Here is a 15,724-nt window from a genome sequence, read left to right as displayed (position 1 = left end):
TTCTTCCTTCTCATTATCCCTATGATCTCATCACTGTCTACTTCCCTTCTCCTTTATACCAGTTACATACCTTTCTTACCATTCCATGAATGTACAAAGCAAACACCTATTGAATGAATGAATAAATACCACTATCTTAGGCTCTTATAAGTAAGTAACCACTTTTACAAAAGATGATTATGCCAGAAAAAATTTCAAATAATGGCTAGGTCCCTCGCAGAAAAGAAAATAGATCCTTAAATAGCTGAAACAAATTAAATATATTGAACTATATTAGTGAACAAAGGAAAAATATATGAAAGATAATATGTATGACAATTAAATTGATAAATAATCAACGAGTAATTAGCAAAGACAAAAGAGGGAGAGAAACCCCCAGATTTAATAAGATTTAATAGATACATCAACCAAAGTTTGGGCTTTGTTTGAAGATTGATAGGAAAAAAACTGTAAGAAGAAATCATTTATGAGACAGTGAGGGAAATGTGAACACTGATTAGATATTAGATGACATCAGGTATGAAGAAGGCATTGTATTTTCTTTTAGAGACACTAAGATATACATGGAAGAAATTATATAGTATCTGAGATTTCTTTCAAAATATTCCAGTGTGCTTGTTGTATATGGGGTGGAGGAAAACAGATGGTATTTTCAAGACTAGATATTAGAGAATTCCTAAAGTTAGATGATGAGTACATAGGCTCATTATAGTATTTTTTTGACTTCTATGTGTGTTTGAAATTATTTTCTTAAAAAAAAAGAAAAAAGCATATTTTACTATAGAACTGCTAATGGGAGTTCAAGTTGGTATAATCACATGGAGGCAAGGGGTATAACTTGGCAATATGTAGTATAAACTTTTTTAAAAATGTGCATATTTCTTGAGCCAGAAATTCCACGTATAGGAATTTATCATGGAAATAATCTGACATGAGCACCAGGATAATACATATTAATTTAATGTATTATTCTATATAACAAAGAGGTAATATGCAAATTAACCCTCATGCTCTCACAAATGGCTGCCTACAACCAGGCCGGCAGGAGGGTATTGAGGGATGACCAAACGACTGAACAGCAGGCTGTGTGGGGCGGCCAGGCTGGCGGGGTTGGGGGGCAGTAAGGGGGGATCAGGCCAGCAGAGGGGGGCAGTGAGGGGCAACCAAAGACTGAACAGCATGCTGTGTGGGGTGACCAGGCTGGCAGGGGAGGCCATGAGGGGTGGGTGACTAGGCCGGTGGGGGTGGCAGTTGGGGGCGACCAGGGCAGCAGGAGGAGACAATTAGGGGAGACCCGACTGTCAGAGGAGGGCAGTTGGGGGCAACCAGGCCGGCAGGGGGGGCAGTCAGGGGTTAAGGGGTGACCAGGCCAGTGAGGGGGGGGGGCAGTTAGGAGCGACCAGGCTGACAGGGAGGGAGCAGTTGGGGGTGACCTGGCCAGCAGTGGGGGGCAGTTAGGGGCAACCAGGCAGGCAGGCAGGTGAGCGATTAGGAGCCAGCGGTCCAGGATTGTGACAGGGATTTCCGACTGCCGGGATCAGGCCTAAACCGGCAGTCAGACATCCCCCGAAGGGTCCGGGATTGGAGAGGGTGCAGGCTGGGCTGAGGTGACCCCCCCCTCCCGGGCATGAATTTCATGCACTGGGCCTCTAGTTATTTATAAAAATAAAAATTTATTAAATACCTAAATGCTAACAGAGCACAGAGTAAACTAATTATGGTTAATCTCATCAGACTTTTAAAAATACAGTGTGTGTTTTAAAAACAAAGCATTCAGTTGAACTAGTATACTCTCTAATAGTCCCTAAAGCAGGGGAGTGGGAATCCCACAGCATTTAGCATTTTTGAAATTTAACAACAAAACCACTTGACATTACCTGTTTTTATAAGAGTATGTAAAAAAGTCACTGATACATGTGTAAGCTTAAGATGAATGAGACACATCTGACTCATGTTTTGCTTAAGTTAAATCACTTCAATTTAACTTCTAAAATTTGTTAAGATGATCATTTATAGGATAATTTTAGCAATATATGCTATCTGGGTATTGCCTCATGTCTACAGAAATGCAAATGTACATTGCACTATTTTACCTTTTTAAGATGAGGTCCTTCACAATATTCTAAGACTCGGAAAAGTAAATATCTATAAGAGGCCTCACTTTACACCCCTTCCCTGTTATTCACCTTTAACTCTACTTACAATGTAGACAACACAAATAATTCATGGAATAGGCAAGACATACTAAGCAAATAGTTAATCTATAAAATCATGTGAATGAAATATGAAACTAAGAAAAATAAAACCCACCTTCTGGTACATTTTTTCAAAAGAAAACACATCTTTATATAAAGTACATTCTACTTGTCTTTCCCTTTGAAAATACTATTAAAATAAATTAAGAGCCAAATAAATGTTTTGTTGTACTGTTGACAAGTATAGTCTACACAATTATATTGTAAATGAAATATGGATTTTTAAATGAGGAATAATGACTATCATATAGCAGGTGGTCAGTATTTCTCAATCTTGGTGTTAAAACCATATTTCCTCTTCAACATCTTGAATACATTACATAGAAAAAAATCAAGGCCCAAAAGGTATGAAAGAACATGAAAAAACCTTATTTTCTTTCCAACGATCTCAATTAGGTAAGTTCCAATGCTTTACAAAAGAAAAATTACATATATCCAACCTCTCTATCATCTTATTATAAAAATATAATATAAGGAACTTAATAATGGAGACATAGGCAAACAGATCAACCTCTCTATGGAAGGCAACTAAAATATTTGGACAAAATATAAAATATATATATCATATGCTTAAGGGACAGGAGAGCTAACAGAATTGTTATGAATTATAGGCAAGCATCAGGAGGTAGTTGGAGGCTATTTTCCCCCTGAGGTTGTATGCTGATGCTAGAAGAGGTGGCAGAAATGCTTAGTAACATTGCTAAGAGCTTTGTAGGTCTGGGGACTGGAACTAGAATTTAGGGCCCGCAAAGAGTTGTTTGTAAACCCTCCTTGTAGATACCCTGAACAGCTAAACTATCCTATATAATAAAAGGCTAATATGCAAATCGACCAAACAACAGAATGACCATTCATTCTGATGCAGACTGACCACCAGGGTGCAGACGCTCAACGTAGGAGCTGCCCCCTGGTGGTCAGTGTGCTCTCACAGGGGGAGCACCACTCAGCCAGAAGCTCTGAGCCAGGCTCACGGCTGGTGAGTGCAGTGGCGATGGAGGGAGCCCTCCCACCTCCATGGCAGCACTAAGGATGTCCGACTGCCGGCTTAGGCCTGCTCCCCGCGGGGGAACGGGCCTAAGCTGACAGTCAGACATCCCCTGATGGCTCCTGGACTGTGAGAGCGTGCAGGCCGGCCTGAGGGGATCTCTCCTCCCCCTGCCCCCGCCGAGTGCATGAATTTTATGCACTGGGCCTCTAGTAGAGAATAAAGCAGGGGTAAGCAGGCCCTCACAGAAGCAGCAGTTCAGTTCCAAATGATCTCAATCTATAAAATTGAAGTGATTTTGGATTGCTAATGCCATCAGGAGCCTGCAAAAAGGAAATGTAATCCTACCTGAAGGAAGACATTGTTATCAGAAAACTCAAAGTACTTCTATAGACAATTCTGCAAATACATGTCTGATAAACAAAAATTAGCATGCATTTATGAAAATAAAGCCACAAAAACCAGCAAGAGATAACAGAAACAGGCCCAGAGGTTCAGACTTCTAACTTTTTAGAGAGAGTTTAACTGAAATTAAGAACCTAATGGCGTTAAGAACCAACTATAAAATGTGTAAAAAAAAATTCTGGTGAAAGAAAAAACTGAAAAGCCAGAGAAGTCATAGACTATGAGAAGTTACTATGCAATAAAACTGGAGTCCCAGAAATAGAGGAGAGAGCAAAAGTAGCAGAAATATTTGAAGATATAATGGTTTAGAACTTTAGAAATATAGCAAAAGTACTAAAATCCAAAGACAAAGAAAAATATTTTAGAAAGCTGGAAGTCAGACTGCATTCAAGGGAGAAACAGAATGAAAATTGACTTCAATAACAACAAAAGGCAAAGCATAATTTTTTTAAGTGCTAAAAGAACTCTAAATTGAAATTCTATACCCAGCAAAAGTCTTCAAGAAAGAAAAGTAATATAAATACATCTTCAGATGCATAAAACTTAAGAAAATTCATCATTAGCATACCCAGTGTAAAGGAAATGCAAAAGGTTTAGATGAAAGAAAAATTGTCTTGGATAAAGACAAAGATGATGCTGAAAAGATATAGAACAAAAATCTATAATAATAAAAGTGTAATGTGCTAATTAGACTGGACAGCCGAACGACCTTCAGGACATCTTTCCAGATGAAGCCAGGGCTGCAAGGGCTGAGGCAAGCCGCTGCAGCTGTGAGGGCTGAGGCAAGCCACCTCAGATGCAAGGGCTAAGCCCCTTGCACAATTTTGCGCATTGGGCCTCTAGTAGTAAATATGAACATGGTACAGACAATAAAAATAATATGCTATGGGTTTAATATATAAAAAAAAATAAAGTACATTTTAACAATGGTATACATGTCAAAAGAGGGGTTAAAGGTGTTAAAGAATTTCAAGCTTCTAGTACTGGCTGAGAAGAGGGTGGAAATAACAAATAGTTACTTTGATAAACAGACTTTCATAAAGCAAGACTACATGTACAAAAGGATAATTACTAAAAGAATATAAGAAGAGTGTAGAGCTTTCCAGAGCTGAAAAAAATGGTACATTAAATATTACTCTATCATTTCAAAGGAAAGTTCTAACAAATAGAAATTTAGAATAAGCAGGACATTTAGAAAGCAAATCACAAGATGGTAGATTTAAAGCCAACTATCAACAAATTCATCAAGCACATTAACTAAAATATAAAAACTGATAAACAAAACAAAAAAGCAAAACCCAATTAAGTGCTGTTTCTAGGAGACATGTTTGAAATAAATATAAAGGTTTATTGTGAAAGAATTGGAAAAAAGATAAACATGAAAACACTAGACAAAAGACAAATAGCACAGCTAGCTATGTTAATATTAAAATAAACTTAAGTTAAATATTACTAGAATAAGGGTATCTTATAATAAAAAGATGTAGAACTCTGAAATATATAGATGTAAGAATATAATTTCAATAAAAGAAAGCAAAAATTGACAGAATAAAACAGGATAACAAGCGATAGGCAGAACACCCACTCCCCCTAAAGATGTCCAAGGCCTAGCCCCTGAAACTTGTGCATATGTTACATTGCATGGCAAAAGGGATTTTGCAGATGTAAATAACATTATGGAATTTTAAATTCTTCTTTTAGTATAAAACAAATCCCTTAATTTTTCAAGTGTTTTAGAAAATAATTTTATATTTAAGTATTAAAAATAAACACAAAAATTTACCATTTACATTTTTTAACCCACAACGCAAGCATCCACTCTGTGCACAGCAGTATTTTAGGGGCAATAAAAGGGATTCTTAACCTTAGAAACATGACTTCACTTTCTGAAGTTGGATCATCACCTTTTCCAGATGTTTTAAATAGGGAGAATACCCGCCCTAGCCGGTTTGGCTCAGTATATAAGAGTGTGTAGGTCTATGCCCTAACCGGTTTGGCTCAGTGGATAGAGCGTCAGCCTGCGGACTCAAGGGTCCCAGGTTCGATTCTGGTCAAGGGCATGTACCTTGGTTGCGGGCACATCCCCATTGGGGGGTGTGCAGGAGGCCGCTGATCGATGTTTCTCTCTCATTGATGTTTCTAACTCTCTATCCCTCTCCCTTCCTCTCTGTAAAAAATCAATAAAATATATTAAAAAAATAAAAATAAAAAAAGAGTGTGTAGGTCTATGGACTGAAGGGTCCCGGGTTCGATTCTGGGCAAGGGCTTGTGCCTGGGTTGTGGGCTCGATCTCCTGTAGAGGGCGTGCCGATCAATGATTCTCTCTTATCAATGTTTCTCTCTCTCCTCCCTTCCTTTCTGAAATCAATAAAAAATATATTTTAAAAAAAGAATTGCATTTATTTTAAAAAAACAAAACAGGGGGATTACCAGAGATCAGAAAATCACTGTCCTAGATTATCCAGTGGGCTCAATCTAATAATATGAGTGTTTAAAGCAGAGGACTTTCTCTGACTGTAAGCTACTGCTTACATGAGTCAAAAGGGAAGGTCAGAAAGATTCAAAGCAGGAAAAAATGATTTGACCTGTTGTTCTAGGCTAGGGGATGAAGTGATATAGAGGGCCACGTGCCAGGGAAAATGAGTGACCCCTTGGAACTTAGAATGATCCCTGGTCAACAGCCAAATATAAAACATGGATCTCAGCCCTACAGTCACATAAAACTGAATTCCAACTACCTGAATAAGCCTAGCAGTACATTCCCCCCTAGATCCTCCAAATAAGGGACTCAGCGGGCTCACAACTTGATTTTGGCTGTGTGAAACTCTAGGCATTTTAACCTATTGAACCTGTTGGACTTCTGGCCTACAGAACTCTGAGGTAATATAGTTGATACTAGAGGCCTGGTGCATGAAATTCATGCATGGGGGTGGGGGGGTGTGGGGGGTGGAGGCATCAGCCCGGCCTGTACCCTTTAACAATCTGGGATTGCAGTGGATAGGGCCTAAACCAGCAGTCGACATCCCTCTTGCAATCTGGGACTGCTGGCTCCTAACCGCTCGCCTGCCTACCTGCCTGATCACCCTAACCACTCTGCCTGCCTGCCTCATTGCCCCTAACCACTCTACCTGTTTGCCTCATTGCCCCTACCTGCTCTCCCCTGCCTGCCTCATTGACCCTAACCGCCTTTGCCTCGGCCCCCGCCATCGTGGCTTTGTCCGGCAGATGTCAGTCTAATTAGCATATTACCCTTTTATTAGTGTGGATGTTCATGCCAATTTGTTAGGGTAGCAATAGAAAACTGATACGAAATAGAAAAATCCACAAAAATAGAGGAAATTTTAATAGGTTCCCTCAGTATTTGATAGAACATAAATTAAAACATAAGTCATTAAGAATAAGATTTGAAGAACACAAAAAATTTGACCGGATTTTATAAACAATTGCAACTAACGCCTACAGAATATATATTTCTTAAAAGCATACTTGGAATACTTACATAAGCTAACTGGGCATAGAACAAGTATCCATCAACTTCAACAGATTAAAATCATACAAAATATTTTCTGTAAATATAATTCTATGAGGTTAGAAATCAATAACTCCAAAATAGGCTAGAATTTGCCACATGGATCAAAGAAGAAATTATAACAGAAATCCAAAAATATTTTTAACTAAATAATAATGAAAAATATTATGTATCAAAACTTTTGAAGTGAAAACTGTTTAAAAATGTTCCATGCATACTCATGAAGTAGATTGTAAGTGATCTTCCAACAGAAAAAGAGTAAATTTTACACTATTAGATCTTAAGAACAGCTTATTATGCATTAAAGAATGTGATATTCTTGCCCTAACTGGTTTGGCTCAGTGGATAGAGCGTCGGCCTGTGGACTGTGGGGTCCCAGGTTCGATTCCGGCCAAGGGCATGTACCTTGGTTGTGGGCACATTCCCAGTAGGGAGTGTGCAGGAGGCAGCTGACTGATGTTTCTCTCTCACCGATGTTTCTAACTCTCTATCCCTCTCCCTTCCTCTCTGTAAAAAAATCAATAAAATATATTTAAAAAAAAAGAATGTGATATAATCATAATCTTTAGTCCTTAATAGATATTAAATTTTAAAGAAAGAAGTAAAATTAGTACATCAAAAATGGGTAAAATAACTTAAAGGTTTTATTGTTGGAGATAGTTAGGATATCAAGCATACTTGCTCTTGGATCTATGAGAGATACTGGTTCATTGAAACCATTCTGAAGCTCATCTTCCCATTAATTCTCACAAAATAGCCAAAACTATTAAAAAATTAACTGTTCTGTAGATTGATATATTAAGGAGGCTGCTACATTTTACAAATGTTATTATTTATTCAATAAAATAAAAGCCATACTTACAACAAGAAGTAGTCTGAACTGGTGCAAGTTGTGGAAAGGTCATAAACATAGAAACCCCTGGTAGATCGCTCTGCTTGTCAGGTTCAGTAGTTTGGTCAGCCCAAACAACCACTTTTTTCCTCTCCACCAAATGTTCAATCTCTTTGAAGTCAGACTCAAAGGCAGCATTTGACAGGCCAGCTTCTTTTAATGAACAGTACTGTTTTCTCAGGGTTGGAAGTAAAGCATTCAATACTCTATATACGAAAGGTGACAAAGAAGGAGAGATAAATACTAAATTTTAAATACACTTTATAGTTCTATTTAACATCCAAAGTATTAGCAGGTCATTTAAATGATTCCCTGTATATATGTTCTTTTTAGAATATTTCAGCCAATTACCTCAACATATTCTTAATACTTTAAGTACAGAGTAGAAGGAATCTTGGATCTGAATTACAAGCACCGGGCTGTACTCTTAGTCTTCATTTGCTTCCATATGATCTTGGATAAGGCACAACTGTGGGTTTTCCTTTATTACTTGGGGATCAATTGGACAGCCATTACTTATAATAGTTTGAGGAAATAGTTTTGAGAACCAAATGAATTAAATATATATAAATGCTTTTTGCAAAGCACTATGTGATTCACAAACCAAAGATATTGTAAGTTATTAAACATCATGGGATTAAAATGAAAAATTAATATATTCTGTCAAATGATGAGACTCATTTTAGGTATATAACATTTAAAAAGGAAAACAAAAAAACAGAACTCAATTTTCCTTTCAGTTAGCTCTTCATGAGTTAAGGCAATGACTTCCAAAGCTATTCCAAGGGGATTCAAGGAAATAAGTTGTGGACAAGAATGGTGGGTACGGGGAAATTGATGGGACACAACAGATTCCTGGCTCTGATTCAAAGTCTTCCCTATTGTTGTTAATCAGAGCAGCACTGAATGCATCTTTTTATGTATTAGACGTCCACGTAAGTGCTGACTGAATAAATGCCACAGCTAAATAGTTATAAATTTATACACTCAATCAATGGTTCCTAACTTTTAAATCAAGGAAGATGTCATCAAAAAACATGAGTAATCTTGAAATGATTCAGTCCTGGTATTGACGTATAACATCCAGGAGAATAAAACTGTTGGAAGTATAAATAGGTCAGTGGGAAAAGAATAGGCATTAATTTTAACACAAGGAAGTAATTGCTTTATTACTTAGGAGCCTTAAATATTTAGATAGTAGTACAAATAAATAGTCTGTGATACTTTTCATTTTGGTGAGGATGGGGAGTACTTCATTTAAGTCAATTGGTAACTATGGGAAAGTCAATAAAAACATTTATTGAATACCTATACCAATTAGGCACAGTGCAGATAAGTTACCTGTTATTCTTAGAAAGGCTTGCTAGCAAGGTTGGCCTGTAGCTGGCACCTTGAACATTGGATTTTGACAGGGTTCTCATCATTTTCAGAATTGATAAGAGTGTCTCACTGTGCTTAAACAGTTTGTACAAACAATGTGGCTCCTGCTGAACAATTGCTTTCCTTCTGGGAAGTCTGTTTTTGGAACATACTAAGTACAGGGTGCCCAGAGATGGTCATAAGGAACCACAACCTATGATACATATATGATACATAAGCCCAGCACGCAAAATCGCGTGGCCCCGCCCACCCGCACTGAGCCTCTCCGTGCTCGAAGCCCCGCCGACCTGCGCCGGTCTTTGGTCATTATGGCCTTAGGGCCACAGGTCTTTTATAATATAGATATCTATGTACACATTCATTTATTATTATTTTTATTTGATGCAGTAGGTCCTCGGGTTACGTCGGAGATCTATTTCTACAGCGTGACGTAATGCGATTTTCGCTGTAAGTCGGAACACACCTACATAAGGACCTACATCACTCACATACACAGCAGTAATGAAGTGAAACAGTAAAAAAAATTTTAAAGAAAGATAACAATTCCTGACCTTTACTTGTGGTAATAATAAAAAACATAAAGCACATATACATACGTCGAAATGATGGAAACTTTTTTTTTATAAATAAATGGGAGATGGCGGCGTAACCACAAAATGATGTACGTTGAGTCCGACGTAACCCGAGGACTATCTGTATATGTATATATTGTGAAATGATCACCACAATAAGTCTAGTTAACATTCATCACCTCAAGTAGTTACCGAATTTATTTTTTCCTTGGGATGAGAACTTTTAAGATCTCTTTCAGTAACTTTCAAATATGCAATACAGTAATATTAACTAAAGTCGTCACGCTGTATATTACATTATTTCATACCTAGAAGTTTGTACTTTTTGACTCACTTCACATCCTCAGCCCATGCCCCTACCTTCAGCCTCTGGCAACCATCAATCTGTACTCTTTATCAGTGAGCTTGAATTTTGTTTTGTTTTTCTAAGATTCTACATATGAGACCATATGGTGTTTGTCTCTTCCTGTCTGAGTTATTACACTTAGAAAACTAAGGCTTATGGGGAAGAGTCAATAGGGGAAAAAGGGAATATCTGTAATACTTTCAACAATAAAGATAAATTAAAAAAATAATCTAGGCAAGGTTATATTGCTAATGTAAGCTAGAATTCAAGACCAATTCAAAAACTCTAACTTTTTCTACTATAACATTCTGCCTGTTTATAATGCTTTGGTCACTTAACTTTTAAACATGTAAGAATTAGAAATCTTTTTGTACATTTTGAGGCAAAAGTTTATGTTAAGTGTACTAATCTCTTTGTCTTATATAGCAAATACAGTATGGTTAAAATAAATTAATGTGTTGCCCTGGCTGGGTGGCTTAATATATCAAAAAGTTGCAGGTTTGATTCTGGGTCAGGGCACATACCTAGGTTATGGGGTGAAACCTGGTTGGGGCACATGTGGGAAGCAACCCATTGATGTTTCTGTTTTTCACTCTCTCTCCTTCCTCTAAAACAGTGGTTCTCAACCTGTGGGTTGCGACCCTTTCACAGGGGTTGCCTAAGACCATCCTGCATATCAGATATTTACATTACGATTCATAACAGTAGCAACATTACAGTTATGAAGCAGCAACGAAAATAATTTTATGGTTGGGTCACAACAGGAGGAACTGTATTTAAAGGGCCAGAAGGTTGAGAACCACTGCAACAAAAACAAAAACATATCGTCTAGTGAGGATTAAAACATAGTAATAAATAAATTAATTAATGCTTGTTTTATAATTAGCTCTTGGAGGTAGATTAAGTGTTGGTTAATAAGTGTTTAATGTTTGCTTAAAGTCAGATATACACAGCATGGGGAGATTAGGTTGAGCTTGTATTCACAGAAGAACATCTCCATAAAGTTTTTCCTTTCTCTTTTCTTCTTTTTAAAAATAACTATCTTACTATGATTTCTCTTAAATCATAAGTATAAAAAGTTAATTTCCAGTTATTTGAGAAAACAACTAGAACTCCAGCAGGAAGCCCTAAGAGAAGTAAATTTCTCATTTTTCTAGAGCATGAAAGTGACACCTAACCAACATATCCAAAGTAAAAAAAATAAAGATTGTTATACTTTTTTACTATAATGTTATTATAGACTCAAATGATGTTACTAGTGAGCTAGTAGAGAGAGCATGTCAGATATACTGTACCATCACATAACTGGATACTTGATGTAAAATATATACACTTTTAGTAACTTCATTTTAATGATAGCACAATATTATTCTAGAGTTAAAAATGCTTAAAAACTGCCTACTTAAATATTTACTTAGCATTAATAGTGAGTGCCTCTAAATGGGAAATGGATAGCTAGTAGACAGGTAGAGACAGATTCCTTTTCACAATATAGGTATCCTTTTCAATAGCACATGGCATATGTTACATAAAATAATTAATTAAAAATGCTTTCAAAACTATCAAAAATTAGTTGGAGAAGAATCACATCTTTTATACTTTCTCAGTGCTTCCTAACTGTGTATGCTTTCTGATGCTGACAGACACTTAAAAATAATGTATCCTGTACCAGATAAAACTCAGTTTTCTAGCTTGGAAAAGTGAACTTCTATGTTTCAGGTTCCTTAGGTCTATAGAATAGGTCAATACATATACTCACGCCTCAGTCTGCCTATGTTGCTGTTCCTGAAGACAAGCGAGATCCATCACATGTTTAATTTGTGCTTTCAAATCGTTGTTCTGGAGGTGCAAATGATGACAATAAAGATCTTTATTGAGTTCCTAGGGAAAACAATGTAAAGTATACATCAGATTTCTTTAACAATGTAAAAGTTGAATCAATTTTAATAAAATTTTTATATTGATGTTGATGTGTTAATTTTTTAAATGCTTTTTAAAAATTAATTTCAGAGAAAGAGGTAGGAAGGAATGGTAGGAGGGAGGAAGGAGGAAGAAGAGGAAGGAGAGAGAGAGAGAGAGAGAGAGAAAAGGAAGGAAGGAAGGAAGGAAGGAAGGAAGGAAGGAAGGAAGGAAGGAAGGAAGGAAGGAAGGAAGGAAGGAAGGAAGGAAGGAAGGAAGGAAGGAAGGAAGGAAGGAAGGAAGGAAGGAAGGAAGGAAGGAAGGAAGGAAGGAAGGAAGGAAGGAAGGAAGGAAGGAAGGAAGGAAGGAAGGAAGGAAGGAAGGAAGGAAGGAAGGAAGGAAGGAAGGAAGGAAGGAAGGAAGGAAGGAAGGAAGGAAGGAAGGAAGGAAGGAAGGAAGGAAGGAAGGAAGGAAGGAAGGAAGGAAGGAAGGAAGGAAGGAAGGAAGGAAGGAAGGAAGGAAGGAAGGAAGGAAGGAAGGAAGGAAGGAAGGAAGGAAGGAAGGAAGGAAGGAAGGAAGGAAGGAAGGAAGGAAGGAAGGAAGGAAGGAAGGAAGGAAGGAAGGAAGGAAGGAAGGAAGGAAGGAAGGAAGGAAGGAAGGAAGGAAGGAAGGAAGGAAGGAAGGAAGGAAGGAAGGAAGGAAGGAAGGAAGGAAGGAAGGAAGGAAGGAAGGAAGGAAGGAAGGAAGGAAGGAAGGAAGGAAGGAAGGAAGGAAGGAAGGAAGGAAGGAAGGAAGGAAGGAAGGAAGGAAGGAAGGAAGGAAGGAAGGAAGGAAGGAAGGAAGGAAGGAAGGAAGGAAGGAAGGAAGGAAGGAAGGAAGGAAGGAAGGAAGGAAGGAAGGAAGGAAGGAAGGAAGGAAGGAAGGAAGGAAGGAAGGAAGGAAGGAAGGAAGGAAGGAAGGAAGGAAGGAAGGAAGGAAGGAAGGAAGGAAGGAAGGAAGGAAGGAAGGAAGGAAGGAAGGAAGGAAGGAAGGAAGGAAGGAAGGAAGGAAGGAAGGAAGGAAGGAAGGAAGGAAGGAAGGAAGGAAGGAAGGAAGGAAGGGAGGGAGGGAGGGAGGAAGGAAGGAAGGGAGGAAGAAGGAGAGACACATCGATGTGAGACAGAGAGACATCTATTGACTGCCTCCCGGGCTGAGGATGAAATCCAAAACCTGCATATATGCCCTGACCGGTAATGGAACCCACCACCCCTTGGTGTAAGGGATGATTCTCCAACCAACTAATCCACACCAGCCAGGGCTAACAGATTTAATTTTTTTATCCTTGGAAACAGTTTGAAAAATAAGCATTCTGGTATAGGTATCTATAACTTATAAGATAAATTGCAAGTTTCCTCAGAAACAAGTCAGAAACTCACAACCAATTTTATTATGGTCACAGTTTTTTAGTTTATACAACTTGTTCATTAGACTGAAAATACATGACTACGACCAGTTTTTGCTTAAATGTCACTTTTTTATGGAGGCTTTCCTTGAGCATTGTATTGAAAGATGGATACCCTCCATCCCCAATAGTCTTTGTTATAGCATTGATCAGTGACTGCTCATATAGTTTCTGTCTATACTAGACTTTAAGGTTGAACGCCAGAACAGGGGGCTGTGTTAACCTAGTTCAGTGTTACTGCCCCAGTTCACAGTTGCATGTCATAACAATTTCTTGCTTTAACCGGATCTTGGTATAAGCATCATCCTACAGCAAAAATGTGAAAAATTCTTCTGTAGGTTCCCATTTTCCTAAGCTTCACGTGTGTAGGCCCAGGTGTTATCTAACCTACCCCCTAAAACTAGTTATCTTTCCTCAGGCTTACTAAATCTCCATTATGAAAAATGTCAGCTAAGTGGTTACATTGAAATACTGGTAAAAATACAATAGCATTTTAAAAATCTTTAATTGGGAAAATTTTAGTCAACAGAGTGAAAAGAATTAAGGGGCTGAGACAACAATCCCATAAAGTAAAGGAGCTGTGCTTGGAGACATCCTCCTGGGGACAACTCCCATAATCCATTTCAGCTTTTCAATATTCCTCCCAATCTGCAAGTGACCATTAATTCTCTAAAAGCTTAAAGTTGTTTTTCTTTTCCTTTAAAACAAATACTTTATATGCCTGTAGTAGGCACCATGGCAGAAAAACAATGTCATTTAGTGTGTCCTAGATATATTAAAGTTGGGGCTTATTTACATGACTCATAATTATATTTGAAGAAAGACAACCAATATTTTAGAGAAAACTCTCTTTAGGAGTCAGTTATGATATGGTTAGAGTACTGGTGATTTTAGAGATGGGCTCAGCCATAGCACAAATGCAACCTTAAGCTAAAATTAAGGTCTTTATGGAGATGAATTTATCTGACTAAGATTAAGAGCTTGACTACATGATATTTTTAGTGTTTTCCAGTTAGAAAATTCAATGATCCTGACAGTGCAAACATATTTGCTAAATACTCCATCTTTTCTCGTTAACAACAAAAAAATCCCTTCTTAAATGCTTCCCCTGTTAATCTTAATCCTTTATTGTTTTAAATACTCTTCTTTTAAAAAGGCAAGCCTTGATTATATAATTATATTAGTCAATAATGGACCTTGGCTAGCCTGTCATCTTTGAAAAACCAAGTTTACAACTTGAATCTTTTTTTGTCTTCATATACACTAATGATTAAAAGAGCATTGCCTATTCGAAGAACTATAAGTAGGTTAGTAATGGCTGAAGTGAAAAATATAATGAGAGGTGATGTATAAAAGTTGAGGTATTCAGGTGTCATGCTAGGCCTAAGAAATCATAATAGAGAGATTATATTAGAAAGAAAAGCACTGAACAGTGTGATATGATCAGAGTTACATTTTACAAAGCTCATTTCAGTTGCAGTAGAGAGAATGAATTGCAGTGCAATATGAATGAAGGCAGAAAAGACCAAATGTGGAAGCAGGAATCTGATTTAGGGTAGAAGCAGTGGGAGACAGAGAGAAGTAAATAGTTTTGAGAAGTGAAGAGGTAAATAATGCAAGAGGGTACAGAAAAAAGAGTACGAATTTGAAAGTCATAGTAATAGGTCTGTGTCCAGAGTTGTATGACTGTGGATAAGTCCTTTTACAAAGTTATATCTCTGTTTTCTTACATCTACACTAATAAAAGACAAAGATGCTAATTGGTTGTACCTTTGCTACACCCTAAGCCACACCCACCAGCCAATCAGAGCGACTATATACAAATTAACCCAACGAAGATGGCGGCCGGCAGCCAGGGAGCTGGAGCAAGTAGGAGGCTTGGTTGCCCAGGCGATGGAGGAAGCCAAGCTTCCTGCCTGCCCTGAGCTGGCTGTGGCCTCCGCTCATGGCAACAAAGTTTCAATTATAGAAGATAAATAAATCCCAGATACCTGCTTCCAGCCAGCCTCCACTGGGAGCT

At 37.8% G+C, this 15,724-nt stretch overlaps 1 protein-coding gene across 1 annotated transcript in view; it reads right to left on the bottom strand.

The window, feature by feature from the left end:
* KIF18A (kinesin family member 18A) overlaps positions 1 to 15,724 on the bottom strand; it is a 78,981-nt gene that overhangs the window by 26,276 nt on the left and 36,981 nt on the right. Inside the window, exons 13-14 of the mRNA XM_014545201.1 lie at positions 12,124 to 12,245; positions 8,037 to 8,272 (exon numbers count right to left, since the gene is read on the bottom strand). Of these exons, the coding sequence (XP_014400687.1) occupies positions 8,037 to 8,272; positions 12,124 to 12,245 (358 nt within the window). The remainder of the gene's footprint in view (positions 1 to 8,036; positions 8,273 to 12,123; positions 12,246 to 15,724) is intronic.

This window comes from Myotis brandtii, unplaced genomic scaffold, assembly GCF_000412655.1.
Source record: "Myotis brandtii unplaced genomic scaffold, ASM41265v1 scaffold399, whole genome shotgun sequence".
NCBI classification, from domain to species: Eukaryota; Metazoa; Chordata; class Mammalia; order Chiroptera; family Vespertilionidae; genus Myotis; species Myotis brandtii.
Note: the sequence above shows the minus strand (reverse complement) of the source record. Positions and strands in the feature narration are given on the sequence as shown.